Raw genomic sequence first — 16,430 nt, forward strand, 5'->3', positions numbered from 1 at the left:
GCCAAGAGTTGCAAGATTTCTTTGCTGACTGTTTTCATGGTAAATATTTTGCAGAGGTGGCTGGATCCAAACAAACCCATTAGGAAGCAATTAAAAAGTAAGTTTCCCTAATCTTACTGTTGCCCTTTTTAAATTACTGGACGTAATTGTAATATATACTTATACCAAGCATTTTTTATTGTTTGCATTGTAGGGGGATCTCCTCATTGTTTGAACTTTAGAGTCAAATTCTTTGTAAGTGACCCAAATAAACTACAGGAAGAGTACACAAGGTAAGTCGATATAAATGATTTCCCTTTAGAGGGGGTGGTAGGTATACTGATGAGAAGTAACACCTAGACTACACTGTCTTAACCAACTTTAAGGAAACAAACCACATTGAGTATATCTGCAGTCAGTCTTTGGAAAGGACATTTGTGTCTCGGGGTTGTCTTTCTTTCTTTTGCATTAAAGTCTTCACAGGGTTAATAGATTTTCTAATAGGTTGAAAAGGCAGGTGAAGGCAGTGCATTGTGAGCTGTCATCTACTCTTCCTGTGAAAGCCCTTGCAATGTATACAGTCACTGGAGGTAATAAATACATGTGTGACCCTGTAGTAGAGAAAGTGCAGTATTGTGCACAGCATCACATATGAAATTGGGTTAAAGACTGGGGAAAAATAACAAACAAATAAATAGAGGAACTTTAGAAACATGGGAATTTGTGGTGTTAGTTTGGCATTTCATGTATTGATTGTTCCTTTATTAGGTACCAGTATTTTTTGCAGCTGAAGCAAGATATTCTCACTGGAAGGTCAGTAAAATACTTTAAAGTACATGAATCTGTGAAACACTGCTTGATTTTAATTTCAATCATGGTGATGCTTTTAAAGTGTTTTCTCAATTGCTTTCTTTGACCTCCTCTTAAGGTTACCTTGCCCGTACAATACTGCAGCGCTTCTGGCCTCCTATGCTGTTCAGTGTAAGTATATCAAACTTTGAAGTTCAAGGGAAGCTGTGTATTGCACATTTGTGTCGCCAAATGTGTATAAATCTTTCATTTTGTAAAATGTACATTATCACTTTGTATTTAGTGTTTTTTAACCGGGTTCCCAAATTTACTGTGCCTTCTTTTCTATTCATGTACAAAGAAAAAGAACATACATTTAAATGTAAAGTTCCAAAAAGCAAAAGATAGTTGTGTGGTTTCGTGGGGACAGGAACACTTTTGCATAACAGCACAGTGCTTAGACAGTCTGTCAATTTCAAGTTAAAATGAAATGCATAAGTAAAATGCTGTCACACAGTAACATTGCAGTTTGCAGAACTGACCTTTGTGTTCCCAGATGGTGACCTGGTCTGTAAGTAAAACTCGCTTTCACACTGTATGCTGTAGATGGTGCTTTAACCTAGTTGTGAAAGAGAGCGTACGGATAGTACAGTGTCACAAAAAATGTCAGAATTATACAGTAGAATGTGAGAAGACCTAAACACTTGGCAGCAGTGAAAGAAAGATGCTGCACTGTATGCACGAACTGTGCCCAGACACCCTCTGATGAATAAAAAGATGCTGCACTGTATGCACGAACTGTGCACAGTCACCCTCTGATGAATAAAAAGATGCTGCACTGTATGCACGATCTGTGCCCAGACACCCTCTGATGAATAAAAAGATGCTGCACTGTATGCACTAACTGTGCCCCAGACACCCTCTAATGAATAAAAAGATGCTGCACTGTATGCACTAACTGTGCCCCAGACACCCTCTAATGAATAAAAAGATGCTGCACTGTATGCACTAACTGTGCCCCAGACACCCTCTGATGAATAAAAAGATGCTGCACTGTATGCACTAAATGTGCCCCAGACACCCTCTGATGAATAAAAAGATGCTCTCTGTATGCACTAACTGTGCCCCAGACACCCTCTAATGAATAAAAAGATGCTGCACTGTATGCACTTTGCCCCAGATACCCTCTGTAACCAGGCACAGTTCTGAGATGATGTAAGCCTAAATGATTAACGTCTTGGGTCAGATGATGAAGCACAGTTATCCAGTTAACCCTTCCACTTCATGTTTACAGTGGTTCATGGATTCTGGTCACTGGCCATAGTTTGTGGATTGACCTGAATACCATCACTGGGGAAAATGCAGTTTTTGAAAAAATGCTGGAGGCAAAGCACATGTATTACTAAGCTTTCAATTGTGTGGGTATCCTTTTATAGCAAGCCTGTATTCTCTGTGGGGTTTAAAATGTGGAATTGGTATATAGGTCAAAACTGAAGCAGTCTCAGCCTTCCTATGTTAATAACCACACATGTCAGTTTGTGTTTGACATTCTTTTCATGGTTTGCCACAGTTATTCAGATATACTATTCTTTAATTGTCACTGGACATTGGCCTTGTCCATCACAATGTTAATCCATTCGTACGTGTTTTGTTGCCTCCTACACTTTGTGATCTAATTTAAGTAACGCTGCCTGCTTTGTGTTTCAGCTGAACTGGGAGACTGTAACCAGTCAGAGCACTTGCCTGGCTACCTCGCCGATTACTGTTTCATCCCAAACCCTCCTCAAGACTTTGAAAAGGAAATTGCAAAACAACATCAGCAACACAAGTAAGGCTCACATATGAGTAAAAAAAGCATGTGCCATGGAGCCATGGCGCTTAACTTTGTGAGGACATTCTTAACCACTTCTAACACACTGCTGCAATGCTGGAGTAAACAGACAGACGAGACTAGACTGTCCATATCTGAATAGTAAATGTTCTAGTTCCAGACAATTGAAATACCCTGAAAGATTAAATCTTGGTGTGTTGATTCTTTTATGGAGAAATAGATACACAAATGATTAATTCATTGATAGTGTGTTGTAATAAGGTACGTGTTTCATGGTTTGCACATTTTTATAAAGTTTTTTTTTTTTTTGTTCTGTTGTTGCAGAGGCTTGTCTCCAGCAGAGGCTGAATTAAACTATGTAAATACAGCGCGCACATTAGAATTCTACGGAGTCGAATTGCACTATGCAAGGGTAAGTGTTCAATGGGCCTTTTATCAAATCATGTGTGTTCTATATATGCTTTTCCATTTGTCACAGCTGATCTAGAACATGTACTGTATATACATTTTAAAAAGCAGTAATCAATGGAAATTGTGCTTCCCTAAACAAAACCAAAAAAGCACCTTTTTTACATAATATAATGCATCAAACTGTAAAGGGTTTATTGGGTTTCATTTAATACATGTAAGTTCCCCTCCTAAAATACGATCTAACTAAGTTTGAAGTTTAATTGCGTTTAGTAAATATCAAAATCCAGTCAACGAGGGGACCCCCAGAAAACAAGACTGCTTTGTGTCTTTTGTCATAGTAGAGAGCGATTGCTACAGTTGAGTGTACGCTGGCTGGGGCTAGTGAGGGCTGCACAATAGACAATACGGCACTGGACATTGGAAGAAGTCATTGTGTCCATTCATAAATACGCTGATAGCTGTGTAATCTGATGCCTTTGAAATTCTTAAGCCAACAGTGGCCTCCACAGCTAGAGATGACAGCTTGATATACAGTAATAGGACGTGGAAAACTGACCAAGCATTAAGAGTTAAGGTTAACCAAGAAAGAAGCATCTGTGTGATCGGGCTTATCACAATCCTTATTTTTATAAATGGCATGAATGCAATGACTGTTAACCTAGAAGATTTCTTCATTGATCTTGGCTGCACCAGATGTTTCCCTGTTTTGAAAATTGTTCAATATAAAACAGAAGATATTTGAAAAATAGAACAAAATTAAAACAAACATCTGTTAAAGTTGCCTTCAGTAAAATATGTTCCCACTGAGACTGCCCAAACAGAATGCAGTCTGTCTTAAAATCGAGGCTTTTAAAGCATGGTGGATGTCCCTTTCCATCAGCAGGGATGGGAATAAGACTCCTATTGCATAGCAGTTTGATCCATTCCTGGTTTTACTTACACACCTGCGCTTGTTACCTACACGCTGTAGCTAATCAAGCTTGTAGTAAAACCTGGAATGGGTGACGCTGCTGTGTAATGGGAGTCTTTCCTACCCTGATCAATTCCAATGGTGTGTAGGAGCAGTAACACACGTACTGCTCAGTCCTTAGTCCTGCTGTGCATTTCTATACTATGTTCTTGGAGGCTGGTGTTAGCAGTGTTATGCAAAGTAACAAAATGCTGAATTAACAGTTAATGTTCTGTTTTCTCTTGTTTTCAGGATCAAAGTAACACTGACATTTTGATTGGAGTCATGTCAGGAGGGGTTGTAATTTATAAGAACAGGGTACGAATCAACTGCTTTCCATGGTAAGAATATATATATGTTTTAAATGAGCTATATGTTCACATGTGGGTACTCTCGCAATCCACTTTTTTGAAATGGGCATTACAGGGATGGAAGTAAGACTCCTATTGCATAGCAATTTCACCTATTCCAGGTTTTACTCCGAGCTTCATTAGCCACAGGTGTGTCTTATTAAAATGTTTAGTAAAACCAGGAATGGATCAAACTGCTATGCAGTGGGAGTCTTACTTCTGTCCCTGCATTAACTTGCTAGACGGTGGAGCTGCAGTAGGAAAGGCATTGATTGCACTGCACTCAGATACAGTGCCTCCTACCCGGACATGCCACGGCTCCACACACTCCTCCCAGGTACTGCCGCTTCAAGAGGTGGAAAAGGGATTTCCTATCTGGAAGGCAAGATGTTGTGGCATGTTTTGTACTCGACAGCTAATCTGCTTTTAGAACTCGACTGCCAAGTTCATGCAGCAGTACAATTACAAGTTAGAGAGAAGAGTCTGAAATGTAAATATGCAGTTATGAAATGCTTTTTAGAGCCCCTCGACAATCCACTTAAATATTAAACAAAATACTGAAATGCAATAGACCCCTGGGCGTTCTGTCAAATGCCAATTATATGCTGCCGAGCAAAAGGAAGATAGTGAGGGAACAAGAACCTCACATTCGAGAACAGTGTACTGTACAACTCCTTTCCATACTTTGATTTCATGTGATTAAAAACATGTGATCTTAATAGGCAAAACAGACATTGATTCTATATAAACTGTACAAAAGGTTCATTCCAGTGTAGCTCTGTTTTCTGAATCACTTGGGAATCAAAAATACACTGAAGAGTGCAAGTGTACAGGTTGTGGACAAAAAAATGGAAACACCTGGGTAAATGAGGGACACCAAGTATATTGAAAGCAAGGGTTTCCACACAGGTGTGGCTCATGCGTTAATTAAGCAAATAACATCCCAGCATGCTTAGGGTCATGTATAAAAATGCTGGATAGGCCCGGTTGCCTATAATTATGGCTAGCATGGCTGCAAGAGGAGACCTCAGTGACTTTGAAAGAGGGGTGATTGTTGGGGTGCGTTTGGCAGGAGCTTCAGTGACCAAGACAGCTCAACTTGCTGATGTTTCACGAGCAACGGTGTCTAAGGTGATGTCGGCATGGAACTCCGAGGGAAAGACATCATCAGCAAAGGGCATCAGTGGGCGGAAGCGCATACTCCAGGATCATGATATCCGTGCATTAATTCGAAGTGCAAGGCAAAACAGGCGAGCAACTGCAGATCAATTGACTGCAAATTTCAACCTGGGGCGCGAGTAGCCTCTTTCATCAAAAACGGTCCGCCGAGAACTCCACAGAGCGGGATACCATAGTGGCCCAACGCCCTATTAAGTGACTTTACATTGGTGTTTCCATTTTTTTGTCAACTACCTGCACATTCTAATTGAGAAAAAAATGATTATTTTTAGAGCTCTAAATGTCCTCCCCAAGGGGCCCTCCTACATCCTAATTGTTATCTATTAGAATAGTTTATTGTTTAAAGTTTTATTTTACAAAACAAAAATCAGTTTTGGGATGTAATAATAACGATGAGATCCTTTCTTGTGTGCTGAAGTACCACAGTAGAGAAATCTGGGTGCTGGGTGGTATTTTTGAGATCAGAGATGTGCCTAAAAAATGAGGTCATTCTTACAGGAGCTCTGCTGCAGTAGTACTTTACATGCCACTCAAACTTCTGATTGGCTGTACGTGCAGACTGCTTGCAGACAATGCAGGATTTCAAATGCTGGTTTGTTACAAGCCAAAGGATTTGCAAATGTGAATTAGCCTGGTGGTTTCCCTTGATTTCCAGTGCAGTGCTTTAAGTGCTAAATCCCTGCCAGGATTAGTTTGCAACAGCTGCTTCCCCAGCCTGGCATGATCAGTGGATCAGAGGGACCTCGAGCACCTCATCGCACACACCCCAGATCCTATAAAGTGTTCAGCAAGCGGAGTGCAGCTGCAGTGCTGTTTCAGTACAGCCACTTGCCAGGGTGTCTAGTTTAGACCAATGCATGATCTGTAACACTGCTAGCTGTTTAAGGTTTTATTGCATTGAGCTTGCCATTGAAAAACAGCTGTACATAGGAACCAGAAATAAAGTTACTGCCTACCTTTGATGTGAATATATTAAAAGCCTTCAGAATGTTTTTGTTTTGCATTGTGGTATGATAATATTTCAACCTTTTTGTTGTGATTTATTATTTGTAAAAATTAACTTTCAAAACTCTGGCATTTCTGCTTAAAATATTTGTTGTGGTAGCTACTACTGTGGTGTCCTGAATCTGATTTTTAAAGAAAAAAAGGTTTTTAAAAATCCCAAACAGTAGAGTTCCTAGTGTTAATATTTATAGTCTTGGTTTAGTATATGAGTGTAGTGGAGGATCATTTGCATCACTGAGTGTCTCTTTGTCTGTGTCCCCTCTTTTATCCAGGTTGAAGATTGTAAAAATATCTTTTAAATGTAAACAGTTTTTTATTCAGCTCCGAAGAGAAGTGGTGAGTAAACATCTAACCTAGTGGACAGCTAATTATTTTGGAAAAACTAGCAAGTCTGTAATGCCTGATAACCTGGCTGCGATCTCTGAAAGCAATATAATACTTCTTAACAAACTGTATTCCCAGATGAAGGATACAACGTCTAAAATGAATCAAAAATAAAATGAAAATGTTCTATTTTCATTGACATAAAGTCGGTGTCCTTTTCTTCAGGCACTTTACCCTTTGTGTGACACATTGGAAAAACCTTCTGTACTCTTGCTACATGTTTAACTGAGCTATCTCTGAAGTAGTGAACTTTGAATGAAGTTTTTAAGTGAAACTAGGTCTTCAGTGTCCCGAGTGGAAGACCTGGAAATGCATGACTTTAATAATGCAGAGGACACAGGTTTTGAAGCAGCTGGTATGAAAGCTGAATCCAGTGATGTCATGATGCATAATTTAGATTGAGTCTAGCCCATGATGTGTAAGTCAGACCTACGGGCTAGTCGAAGCTGAGCAATGGTAATGTGAAGATTTCTAGTAAAATACATTACGTCATTATTATATTATTTTACTGGGTTTCATTTTTTTTCTTTGTATTCTGTATTTAATACACCTTGAACAATATGCCAAGTTTTTTTTTCGGTCCTAGTAAAGTACAGTATGCTGTGGTGAGAATAAGGGTTTGCTAATGTGACAAATGCTTTTGAAATGACATTAGATCAAAAGGGCTGGAGGGCTCCATCAAACATTGTGGCTTTTCAAATGTGATTTCCCTTCCTAGTCTGCTTAAAATCTGCTGTTTGAAATTGGTTTGCAGCGTAACAATGTGTCCTTTTCACAAAGCATTAACTTATTGTTTAAAGAATTATTTTTAAAGAAGGATTACATTAAGTTAGGTGTGGAACTACTGTAGACATTTGAAGATAACAACAGTTAGGCCCAGTAGCACCAAATCAGTTATACATTATAGAAGTGTATAAACTTGCCAGTTTGCATTTTCAATTAAACTCCTCTTTCTTCTTTACTGTCTTGCAGCATGAATCTAGAGAAACGTTATTAGGGTTTAACATGGTCAACTATCGCGCTTGCAAGAATCTGTGGAAAGCATGTGTGGAACATCACACATTCTTCCGCTTGGACAGACCTCTGCCTCCACAGAAGAACTTTTTTGCACATTACTTCACATTGGGTTCAAGGTTCCGGTACTGGTAAGTAACATAAGACAGTGGGGAAAATTAATCAATCAATTAATCAGTCTATCAATAAAAAATAGTACAGTTGATGGAATAGTTTTCATTTCAGTATGGGTAGGTAGGTAGTTACTGCTTTTAATCACATGAAAAGTTAATTTGGAGAAACCAGGGTTAGGCTGACCTAGGTGCTTCTGGTCCAGGTCTTTGCTCCAAGCAAGTCCTTGTTTATTCAGCTTAGCCAAATAAACCCTTGACCATCTCCTTTTTAATCGTTTAATTTGACCTGTTAAACCTGGAATGGAACACAGCTCCAGGAACGGAGCTGCCTGCCCCTGCAATACATTAGACTTGTGCCTCGTTTCCCTGACGTTACAATGATGATGAGATGGTAGATGGTTTCATGTGTTTGGGCTGCCGTTCCTCATTGAACACATTGAGAGATGTGCTTCGCTGTTTCCTGGTTGAGAATGGCTGCTTGAAGCAGGTGTCTGCCGCATGTTTACTGTGATTCAAATGGGTAAGCTGAGTGTCTTAGCACTCTGCACACTCATGTGCAAGTCTTTGTAACCATCCCATGTTCATGACTTCCCAAACCCTTTACTGAGGATCCTCTTAAAAAAATAAAAAAATAAAAAAATAAATAAAGCTGTCCTGTTTTGACTCCCAGCAGTCGGGTAGCAAAGCCCTATTGCTTCTCATATTGATCCCTCAACTGAAAAATAAAGTGGCAATGATGAGACTATTGCTAATGTGTATATACCGCTAATGTGTATTAGTATATGTACAGGTACTGCTGCCTGAACAAATGCAAATATCCTGAGATTGTGGGGGTGTTTTGTGTTTTTTCTCCTGTTTGAGCACTCCCATTTTACTGGGTTGGACAAAAGTGAATCCTGACATCTGTAACCTCATCATCATTCTGTTGAAATGGACTGTCCCTCGCGTGACAAATGGCATTCCTGATGAATTGTAGCAGTTCAGTTTCAGTCCTCATGGTCAAGGCACCAGATCTGACAGGCTTGGCTAGAGGGCTGCTGAAAGATGCTCTTTTGGCAGGTGCTTCCATGCCCCACAGTCTCGTAAGTGACTCTGGACACAGTAATTGTCCAGGAATGGTCATGCGTTTCGCTAGAACAGTTTAACCCTCTTCCAGACTTGACTTGTTATAGCAATGCTACCTGTCTGCCCATGGTAGCCCTACACCCTATAGACAGTGGCGGGTGCTTCTTGTACCAGAAGATCAGCCACCAAGGTAACTTCTGCGTCACAATTATTATTTATTTATTTAGTTAGGATAAGAGTTCAATTTTAAAAGAGAAACTACTTTGACTAGTTGTTAATAGCAAGTGTGTTTGCATAGCTAACTTTAATTGCATTTTGTTTCATGTTTTGCAGTGGCAGGACAGAAGTACAATCTGTGCAGTATGGCAAAGAAAAAGGCATCAAGGACAGAGTTTTTGCCAGGTATAGTGAATTCTCTTCCAAAATATGGATTTGTAATAATCAGTTAAAGATTTTATGTAGCAAATTTGCGTTCACTGTGATGTTTGACTGGGAGGGCAGTAACAACCACGTGTTGTTTTTTTTAGGTGGGGAGGTTAAGAACATAGAGATGTATTGCATGTATATCCAGTGCTCCCTTGCTATAACACAGGTCTCGAGGGACACACACTATGAGCGTTATAAACGGAGGAGGAGGTGGGGGGCGCTGCAGGACACATAACAACACACATCTGACTAAAATACAAAATAAAATAATTCCCTCTCTATAATGCACATATAGTGAAGCAAAAATGTAACTTTCCGTGAATTAACCAGGCATAACACCATGTAATCAACTGTATATTTTTTACAAAAAAGAGGGTAACATTCCCACTCGTGGATCATTTTAATTCGCAGTTTTTAAACCTAGCTAAACAGTGGTCAGGAGTTCAGTTTGAAGCGACAGACAAGCAAACCAAGTGTGAGTAGGACGGCAGGTCTGGAGAGGGGAAGAGGGAATGGGCTCGCCCCAGGTTCAGCTGCCAGAGCGGGTCTGAAACGAAGCTTTACATTAGGAAAGATAACCACGTAATAGGCCTAAGATTTATTTAGTTATAAAACGAATGCTGAATAAGATGTCCGTGTTATAAAGTGCCAGCGCAGCATTTCTTCAGTTCAGATACTGTATCAAAAGGGAGAGACAGAAACAGAAGTTCGACTGAAGTTGTTTATTAGTTTCAACAATATCGGTACTGTATTTACTGTAGAAATATTGCATGAATCACTAGTATAGGGAGTTGCAGGACATGCTGTAGAAGCGTTATATTATTATTTGTTTATTTAGCAGACGCCTTTATCCAAGGCGACTTACAGAGACTAGGGTGTGTGAACTGTGCATCAGCTGCAGAGTCACTTACAATTACGTCTTACCCGAAAGACGGAGCACAAGAAGGTTAAGTGACTTGCTCAGGGTCACACAATGAGTCAGTCACTGAGGTGGGATTTGAACCGGGGACCTCCAGGTTACAAGCCCTTTTCTTTAACCACTGGACTACACAGCCTCCCTATATCCAAGGCGCGTTATAATCGAGAGCCTTCTAGCGAGGAAGCACTGTAGTGTTATCAGATTGAGCTGGTCTTTGTTGTAATAGACTTACTGCCAGCAGACCCGACACGTATTGGAGACTAGCGATTATTTGAGACCGGTGTTTATATTAGACTAGCTTCACATGCTTCATGCGGTTATTGAGAAGCTGCTAAACATTCCAGCGGCTTTGTTAAGAGGTTGTGTGTCAGTGGGAACTAAGTAACAGTTTTGTTTTATAACAAAATTACATTGTATTGTACAACTTCAAGTATAAAGCGAAAGTATTATTACGGTCTTTATATGCACTGGTTAACAAGGATACGGTATGCAATACATTGTTAATACAACAAAACACATTAAAATACACCAAGAGGTTTGTATCTGGCCTACTTTTAGCACGCTTAAAATTATCAAAACTTTTAATAACGTAATAACTGCATTAAACAAATATGCATTACATGTAGGCCTACCTTAAATTGTTTATTATTATTATTATTATTATTATTATTATTATTATTATTATTATTATTATTATTATTTATTAATCCTGAGAGTCACTTTCATCGGTGTCACTTATTAGCAGTTCATTATGCTCAAGCTCCTCCTCCTCTTCCTCAGCTTCAATGGCAATGACAGAGACCTGGTGTTTAACAGAGACCTGGCGTTTATTTACAGTATTTGCCAGCAGGCCTGGCGCGTATTGGAGACAGGCGATTATTTGAGACCTGGCAATTTATTTGTTTTATGGTATGCCAAGTAACATAATTTTTTTTGTCTTTACTTCTGTAAGGTGTATTGTGATTGCAGTCAAACTGCAATATAATTTAAATGTAGAAGTTTGTATTTTAGTGAATTGCTACAATACCACGTAGGACTTTGGAAGATATGCGATTTAATCAGATTAAAGATGATACAAGATTAAAACCCTTAATTAAATTCCATTATGTAGCAATGAATATCCTGGACTTCTCAGCACATTTTCAGTGGCTGGCATTCAGTGTGTTGACGTAGCAACTGCTGTGCTACAGAGAGATTGCTCCGGTCATAAAAAGTTGGGGCACTGAAGAACACAGTGATGCAATGTGGTCAGTTTTTCTGAGAAGTTTCCACTCAGAACAGGAAACGCAGAAACCAATGTGCGAGGGGTGGGACCCGCAGGTTCAGAAAGCAGTGTGAAATAGTGAGTGCTCCTGTCTTGACAGAATTAATTTTTTAATGGAGGAAGCTAATTGCAAAAGAAGATGGAACCAGTGTGAATTATAGTATGCATAAAGCAGGTATGTTTGTTGAGGATTACACCGAAAGAGTTACACCTGGTGAATCGTGTGTGTCTGTGTGTGGAATCGTGGGCGTGTGTTATTTGTTTAAATAGAACAGTGATGTCTTTTTGCTGAACCCAAAAACCTAAGCTGTTTAAAACACAGCCATTTAAGATCTTCTTTGGTTAGATTGTTGTGCTTTTTAATTTAATTGTAGTAGACGTATTTAGAGTGCATTTTTGTTTTGGTGCAAATGTGCTTTCAGGAAGCACGGGTGTGCAGTCAGGTGGATTGAACAGGTGGTGTGTGCAAGGTTTAAACGGAAAGCCTGATACATTTGCTTTTCAAACCTGAAACGTGAGCACCCATTCTGTTACAGATACTGATCCCCGCAATTTAAAAGGTCTGTATTTCATTTTCTTAAAGGGAAAAACTTGTTTGATCTACAACGTAATAATAACCGTAATCATTTTAACATTACATTCTCATGTCTGAATGCAAGAACTGTAAATAGAAATGTAGTGCTCTGTTACAGTATACAGTGTGCAGTTGAATTACGTACAGTGCTGAAATTATTTGTTTTCAAATTACAGTGGAGGTTGGCCCACTGAAACCGGTTCAAACTGGTAGCCACTCCCCTTGCAGCAAGTGGATGGGAGAAGCAACACGAGAAATGTTTTCAGCATTTTTCATCCTTTTAGTGTCATCGAGCATTATAGCATGGAATTGAGAAAAGCTTATCTGTGCATGAGATCTAGTTTGACCTTATTCCATTTTTTTTCATACACATCATGGTTGGTTTAGCTTTTGGTGACGTGTGCTTTTGGTAGAATGGATTTGTGGTGCTTCTTCTGTGCTCCTGGGCTCTTCTGTGCTCCTGGGCTCTTCTGTGCTCCTGGGCTCTTCTGTGCTCCTGGGCTCTTCTGTGCTCCTGGGCTCTGGTTTTGTAGTCAGCATGTGGCTGATGGCAGTGTGGGTGTGTAATTAAACGTGTTTACATTAATGGAGTGCACAGGCAATGTTTGCTGAAGAACTTCTCTTCTAACAAATTCATACAGGGGTTTTCATCCAGTTTTTCAGTTTAATTGTTTATATCTTTGTTCAGCCTTTGGCATTTAAGATAACTACTTCCACTGCTGAACAATTTTATTCCCCGTTGTGAGGGAAACCGGTTTATGATTTTTAAAAAAAAAAGACCTAGAGGTGTCATTTAATGTAGGTCAGCTGATCATCTGCTACATTATTATAATGATTATTATTTTATGTATAAAATTATCTTTTTAGTTCAGTGTGTTGCATTATAATGTTTACAAAACAAACATTTAAACACATTCTGACATTAGTAATTATTCTAACCATGGATGCAGTGTGTCACTGCTTTCTGACCCAAGCACAGTGCACTTATCAATACTGACCATGTGACAATGTAAACAGTGTAAGCTCAGGTTTATTTAACATGGTAGGGTGTTAAGCTGAAGGCTTCATGGTCACAACTAGACCCGTGTTCAATGCTGCAGGCAGATATAATAGTCCTGGATTGCTCAGTTATGTACATGAAAACATTTCCTATTGTGCTAATGTTACATTTGAAACCACTTTCACAGGCTGATTGCATTAGTGATTTCTAGCTGCTCAAGGAGAAAGTTGTGATTTATTCCAGTTCTGCAAGGTTTTTTGAGGTTTTAGAAAACGCACGCTGCTCAGTTGTTTGAGAGGCTTGCATGCATTGTTCCTAAATGACTTGCATGACTGTTTCAGGTCCCCAAGTAAACCATTGTCCCGGAAGCTGATGAGTGGGATGGACTGGGATACGGTGAGCCGGAATTCCCTTTCGGATGAGCGGCTGGAGACACAGAGCCTCCCCACACGCTCCCCCCCTGGAACCCCTAACCAGTGAGTCGAGCACACAAGCAACATTCCACTACTCACAGGAATGTTACATTGATGTTCCAGAACAAATCTTGTTAGTTTTGTATTTATTTAAATCTTTAGCTCTCCAGGATATATAACCCTTCTTGATATTACAACAGGTTCCTGAGGGACATCAGCCATTTGCAATCTCACAATATAAAAGTAATAATACAGTATTTTTATTTAAACTAATCCAGTAGTGTTACTTCTTGGTTGACTAATCCTGTCATTCAGGGCTTTGTATGCAAATGCCCTGGAGGAATAGTTGACTAACTTCTTTGAATTCAGAGGTTAGATAAGATGGGATTTACTAGCACAAGAGCTGCCCCAATCTAGTATATTACTGTAATCAAGTTTGTGTGCATTTCAAACATTTCAAAACATTATTTTACAACCAGTTAATCTAAAGACCAAATTCAGTATAGTATTGTGTTGAAGTGTATGTTACTGATCTGCTGCAGAGGTTATGACCTGGGTCTAATCAGAAATGGTAACAATGCATTTTGAATGTTTATGTATTCCAGATAAAGCTTCTGAATTCCATTGTAATTCCATGTTTACAAGTATTCATATTACTAGCTTGCTTTCACAAAACCGATATGGGCACACATGTTACCATGGAGAATAAAATCTCTTCATATTGACACCTTTCATCAATCCTTTGATCGCCAGCATATGTAACTGGGAATTCAGCAACTGGCTCGTCTTCATTTGTAAAATGAGGGAAATCTTGGTTAATCTTCCTTAATTCATTCTGAACTGAAGGCCCTTTCTTTAAGTTAACGCTGTTCATTTTGTGTTAAATCCAGTAGGAACTCCATGTTTGCACAAGAAGGAACCCGCTTACGACCGTCTTCCGTTGGACATTTGGTTGGCCACCTGATCCACACGTCGCCAAGTCAAGTCTTTGCCAACCACAAATCCCCCTCCTCCACGCAAGCAAACAGTATCAGCCTGGACTCCTCCTCCCCGTAAGTGCTGTCGAGCTGCTGTGTTTTCAGGTTCAAGAAATAGGGACCCTTACACTGATCGTGTCTGTCCGCCTGTCACACGATAACTGCCTTGATTGTGCACCAAACGTTAGTCCTGTGCTCCCAGCCTCCTGTATATGTTTAGATTGCACTTGAATATAATCCGATGGCCAAAATACTGTTACAAGCCCATTTTGTCCTGAGATCCCCGGGTTTATACAATGCTTTTTTTTTTTTTTTTTTTTTGGTGAATTTTCTCAATTGTGGTAGAATAATAATATACAACACAGAAGGTATAGAAGGTAGAACTGTGTTATAATTGGATATTTAAATTGAATTACTATTGGTCAATGTTTTTAGCCGAATAGATTGTTGCTATGATTTATTATTCATTCACTTTTTTTTTTTTTTACCTTAAGCAGTCCAAAAGCTCTGACGTTTCAGCAAAATGAAGGGGGGTTTTGATATGTGGTGATGCCATGAAAAGGCCCGTGATCACATTCATGATATTTCCATTGATCTCCATCAAAGAGTAACAGGTTTCCGTGACCTGCCTCCCTGTAACATGTTTTCTTAAACTGTGGTTGATTTATACTTTGAGCCAAGAAACAACCAGTTCTTGTTAAACCGTGTTGTCCACATTTTTGTTGGCTTAAAAAGCATCCAACAGAGGATGCATGCTTGTGAAGGCAGCATGTGTTTCTGCAGTGATTTTAATACTGCACTTTATTCCTTGTAAACTGTATGGTTTATTGATACCAGGAACTTCATTTAAAAAACAGCTTCCCCTTCTAAATGACACAGAAAATGATGATTTGAATGCTGTAGTGTCATGTTTCTCCCTTTGGAGATGAATAATAACTACTGTTAAAACAATCTCTCATAAAAATCGCCATCTCATGAATTGAGATCTAATATGGGCCAGTGTGCCTTTGGATATCAAGCATCTCATCTCTGGAACTCCTTGCCTTCGAATATTAAAACAGCCTCTTCACAATACCTTTTTACATCATTCATAAATATGTACTTTAAATCTGACCTGGGCTGCAAATCCTGTAAATACTGACTCTGAACAGATCGTGTCAATTGGAATTGTTCTGTTTGTTATGCATTTATTTTGTATTCCTGTTTTTATGATTTAAGTGTTTTTGTCCTGTTTGAATGATTGTCTTCTGTTTCCATTGATTTTATAATGTTGTTTCCTGCTGGCTTCTCCTGCCAGGACCTCTGTTTTAATAATCAGAGGCATCTCTCAAGGGCTTTATCCTGGTTAAATAAATGCATTTGAAATGTAATTTGAAAAAGCAAATGATCTTACCGGGTATTTTCATAAATGTAACTTTGTTATAAAAGGTAACCTGTTGAGTCTTCTGACTTTCTGTCGTGTTCACGGTTAATGCGTTTTCCAATCCTTTTTACTGTGAACCATTTCCTTAAGGAATCATGTTAACTAATTGGATGTGTAAATTATGTGTAGTGTGGGACTCTTAATCAGTCGGATCGTGTGAAGCTAGTTCTGTGGGACACCCTTTCAGTCTCTCTGGTTTCTTAAGTAGCCCTCAAGATCCTCCTGCACGGAATTTACCAAGATAATGAAAACTAACAAGAGAGGGAATGCATTTAGAAAACGACTTGACAGATTCTTATTTTAATACAATTGCATTTCTGCTGGGAGAATGTACAAAGCCAACACACACACACACACACACACAC

At 39.2% G+C, this 16,430-nt stretch overlaps 1 protein-coding gene across 2 annotated transcripts in view; it reads left to right on the forward strand.

Moving 5' to 3' along the window:
- The window catches only part of LOC117408746 (tyrosine-protein phosphatase non-receptor type 4-like), a 60,409-nt gene that overhangs the window by 27,148 nt on the left and 16,831 nt on the right, over positions 1 to 16,430 (forward strand). Inside the window, exons 4-15 of one of the 2 annotated variants that reach the window (XM_034014030.3) lie at positions 55 to 97; positions 194 to 272; positions 748 to 792; positions 908 to 960; positions 2,476 to 2,596; positions 2,924 to 3,011; positions 4,212 to 4,300; positions 6,766 to 6,829; positions 7,850 to 8,022; positions 9,403 to 9,471; positions 13,594 to 13,728; positions 14,559 to 14,717. In XM_034014030.3, the coding sequence (XP_033869921.2) occupies positions 55 to 97; positions 194 to 272; positions 748 to 792; positions 908 to 960; positions 2,476 to 2,596; positions 2,924 to 3,011; positions 4,212 to 4,300; positions 6,766 to 6,829; positions 7,850 to 8,022; positions 9,403 to 9,471; positions 13,594 to 13,728; positions 14,559 to 14,717 (1,118 nt within the window). Of the gene's footprint in view, positions 1 to 54; positions 98 to 193; positions 273 to 747; positions 793 to 907; positions 961 to 2,475; positions 2,597 to 2,923; positions 3,012 to 4,211; positions 4,301 to 6,765; positions 6,830 to 7,849; positions 8,023 to 9,402; positions 9,472 to 13,593; positions 13,729 to 14,555; positions 14,718 to 16,430 lie in introns of both variants that reach the window. The other variant, XM_034014021.3, reaches the window with a different exon arrangement.

This window comes from Acipenser ruthenus, chromosome 10 (assembly GCF_902713425.1).
Source record: "Acipenser ruthenus chromosome 10, fAciRut3.2 maternal haplotype, whole genome shotgun sequence".
Taxonomy (NCBI): Eukaryota; Metazoa; Chordata; class Actinopteri; order Acipenseriformes; family Acipenseridae; genus Acipenser; species Acipenser ruthenus.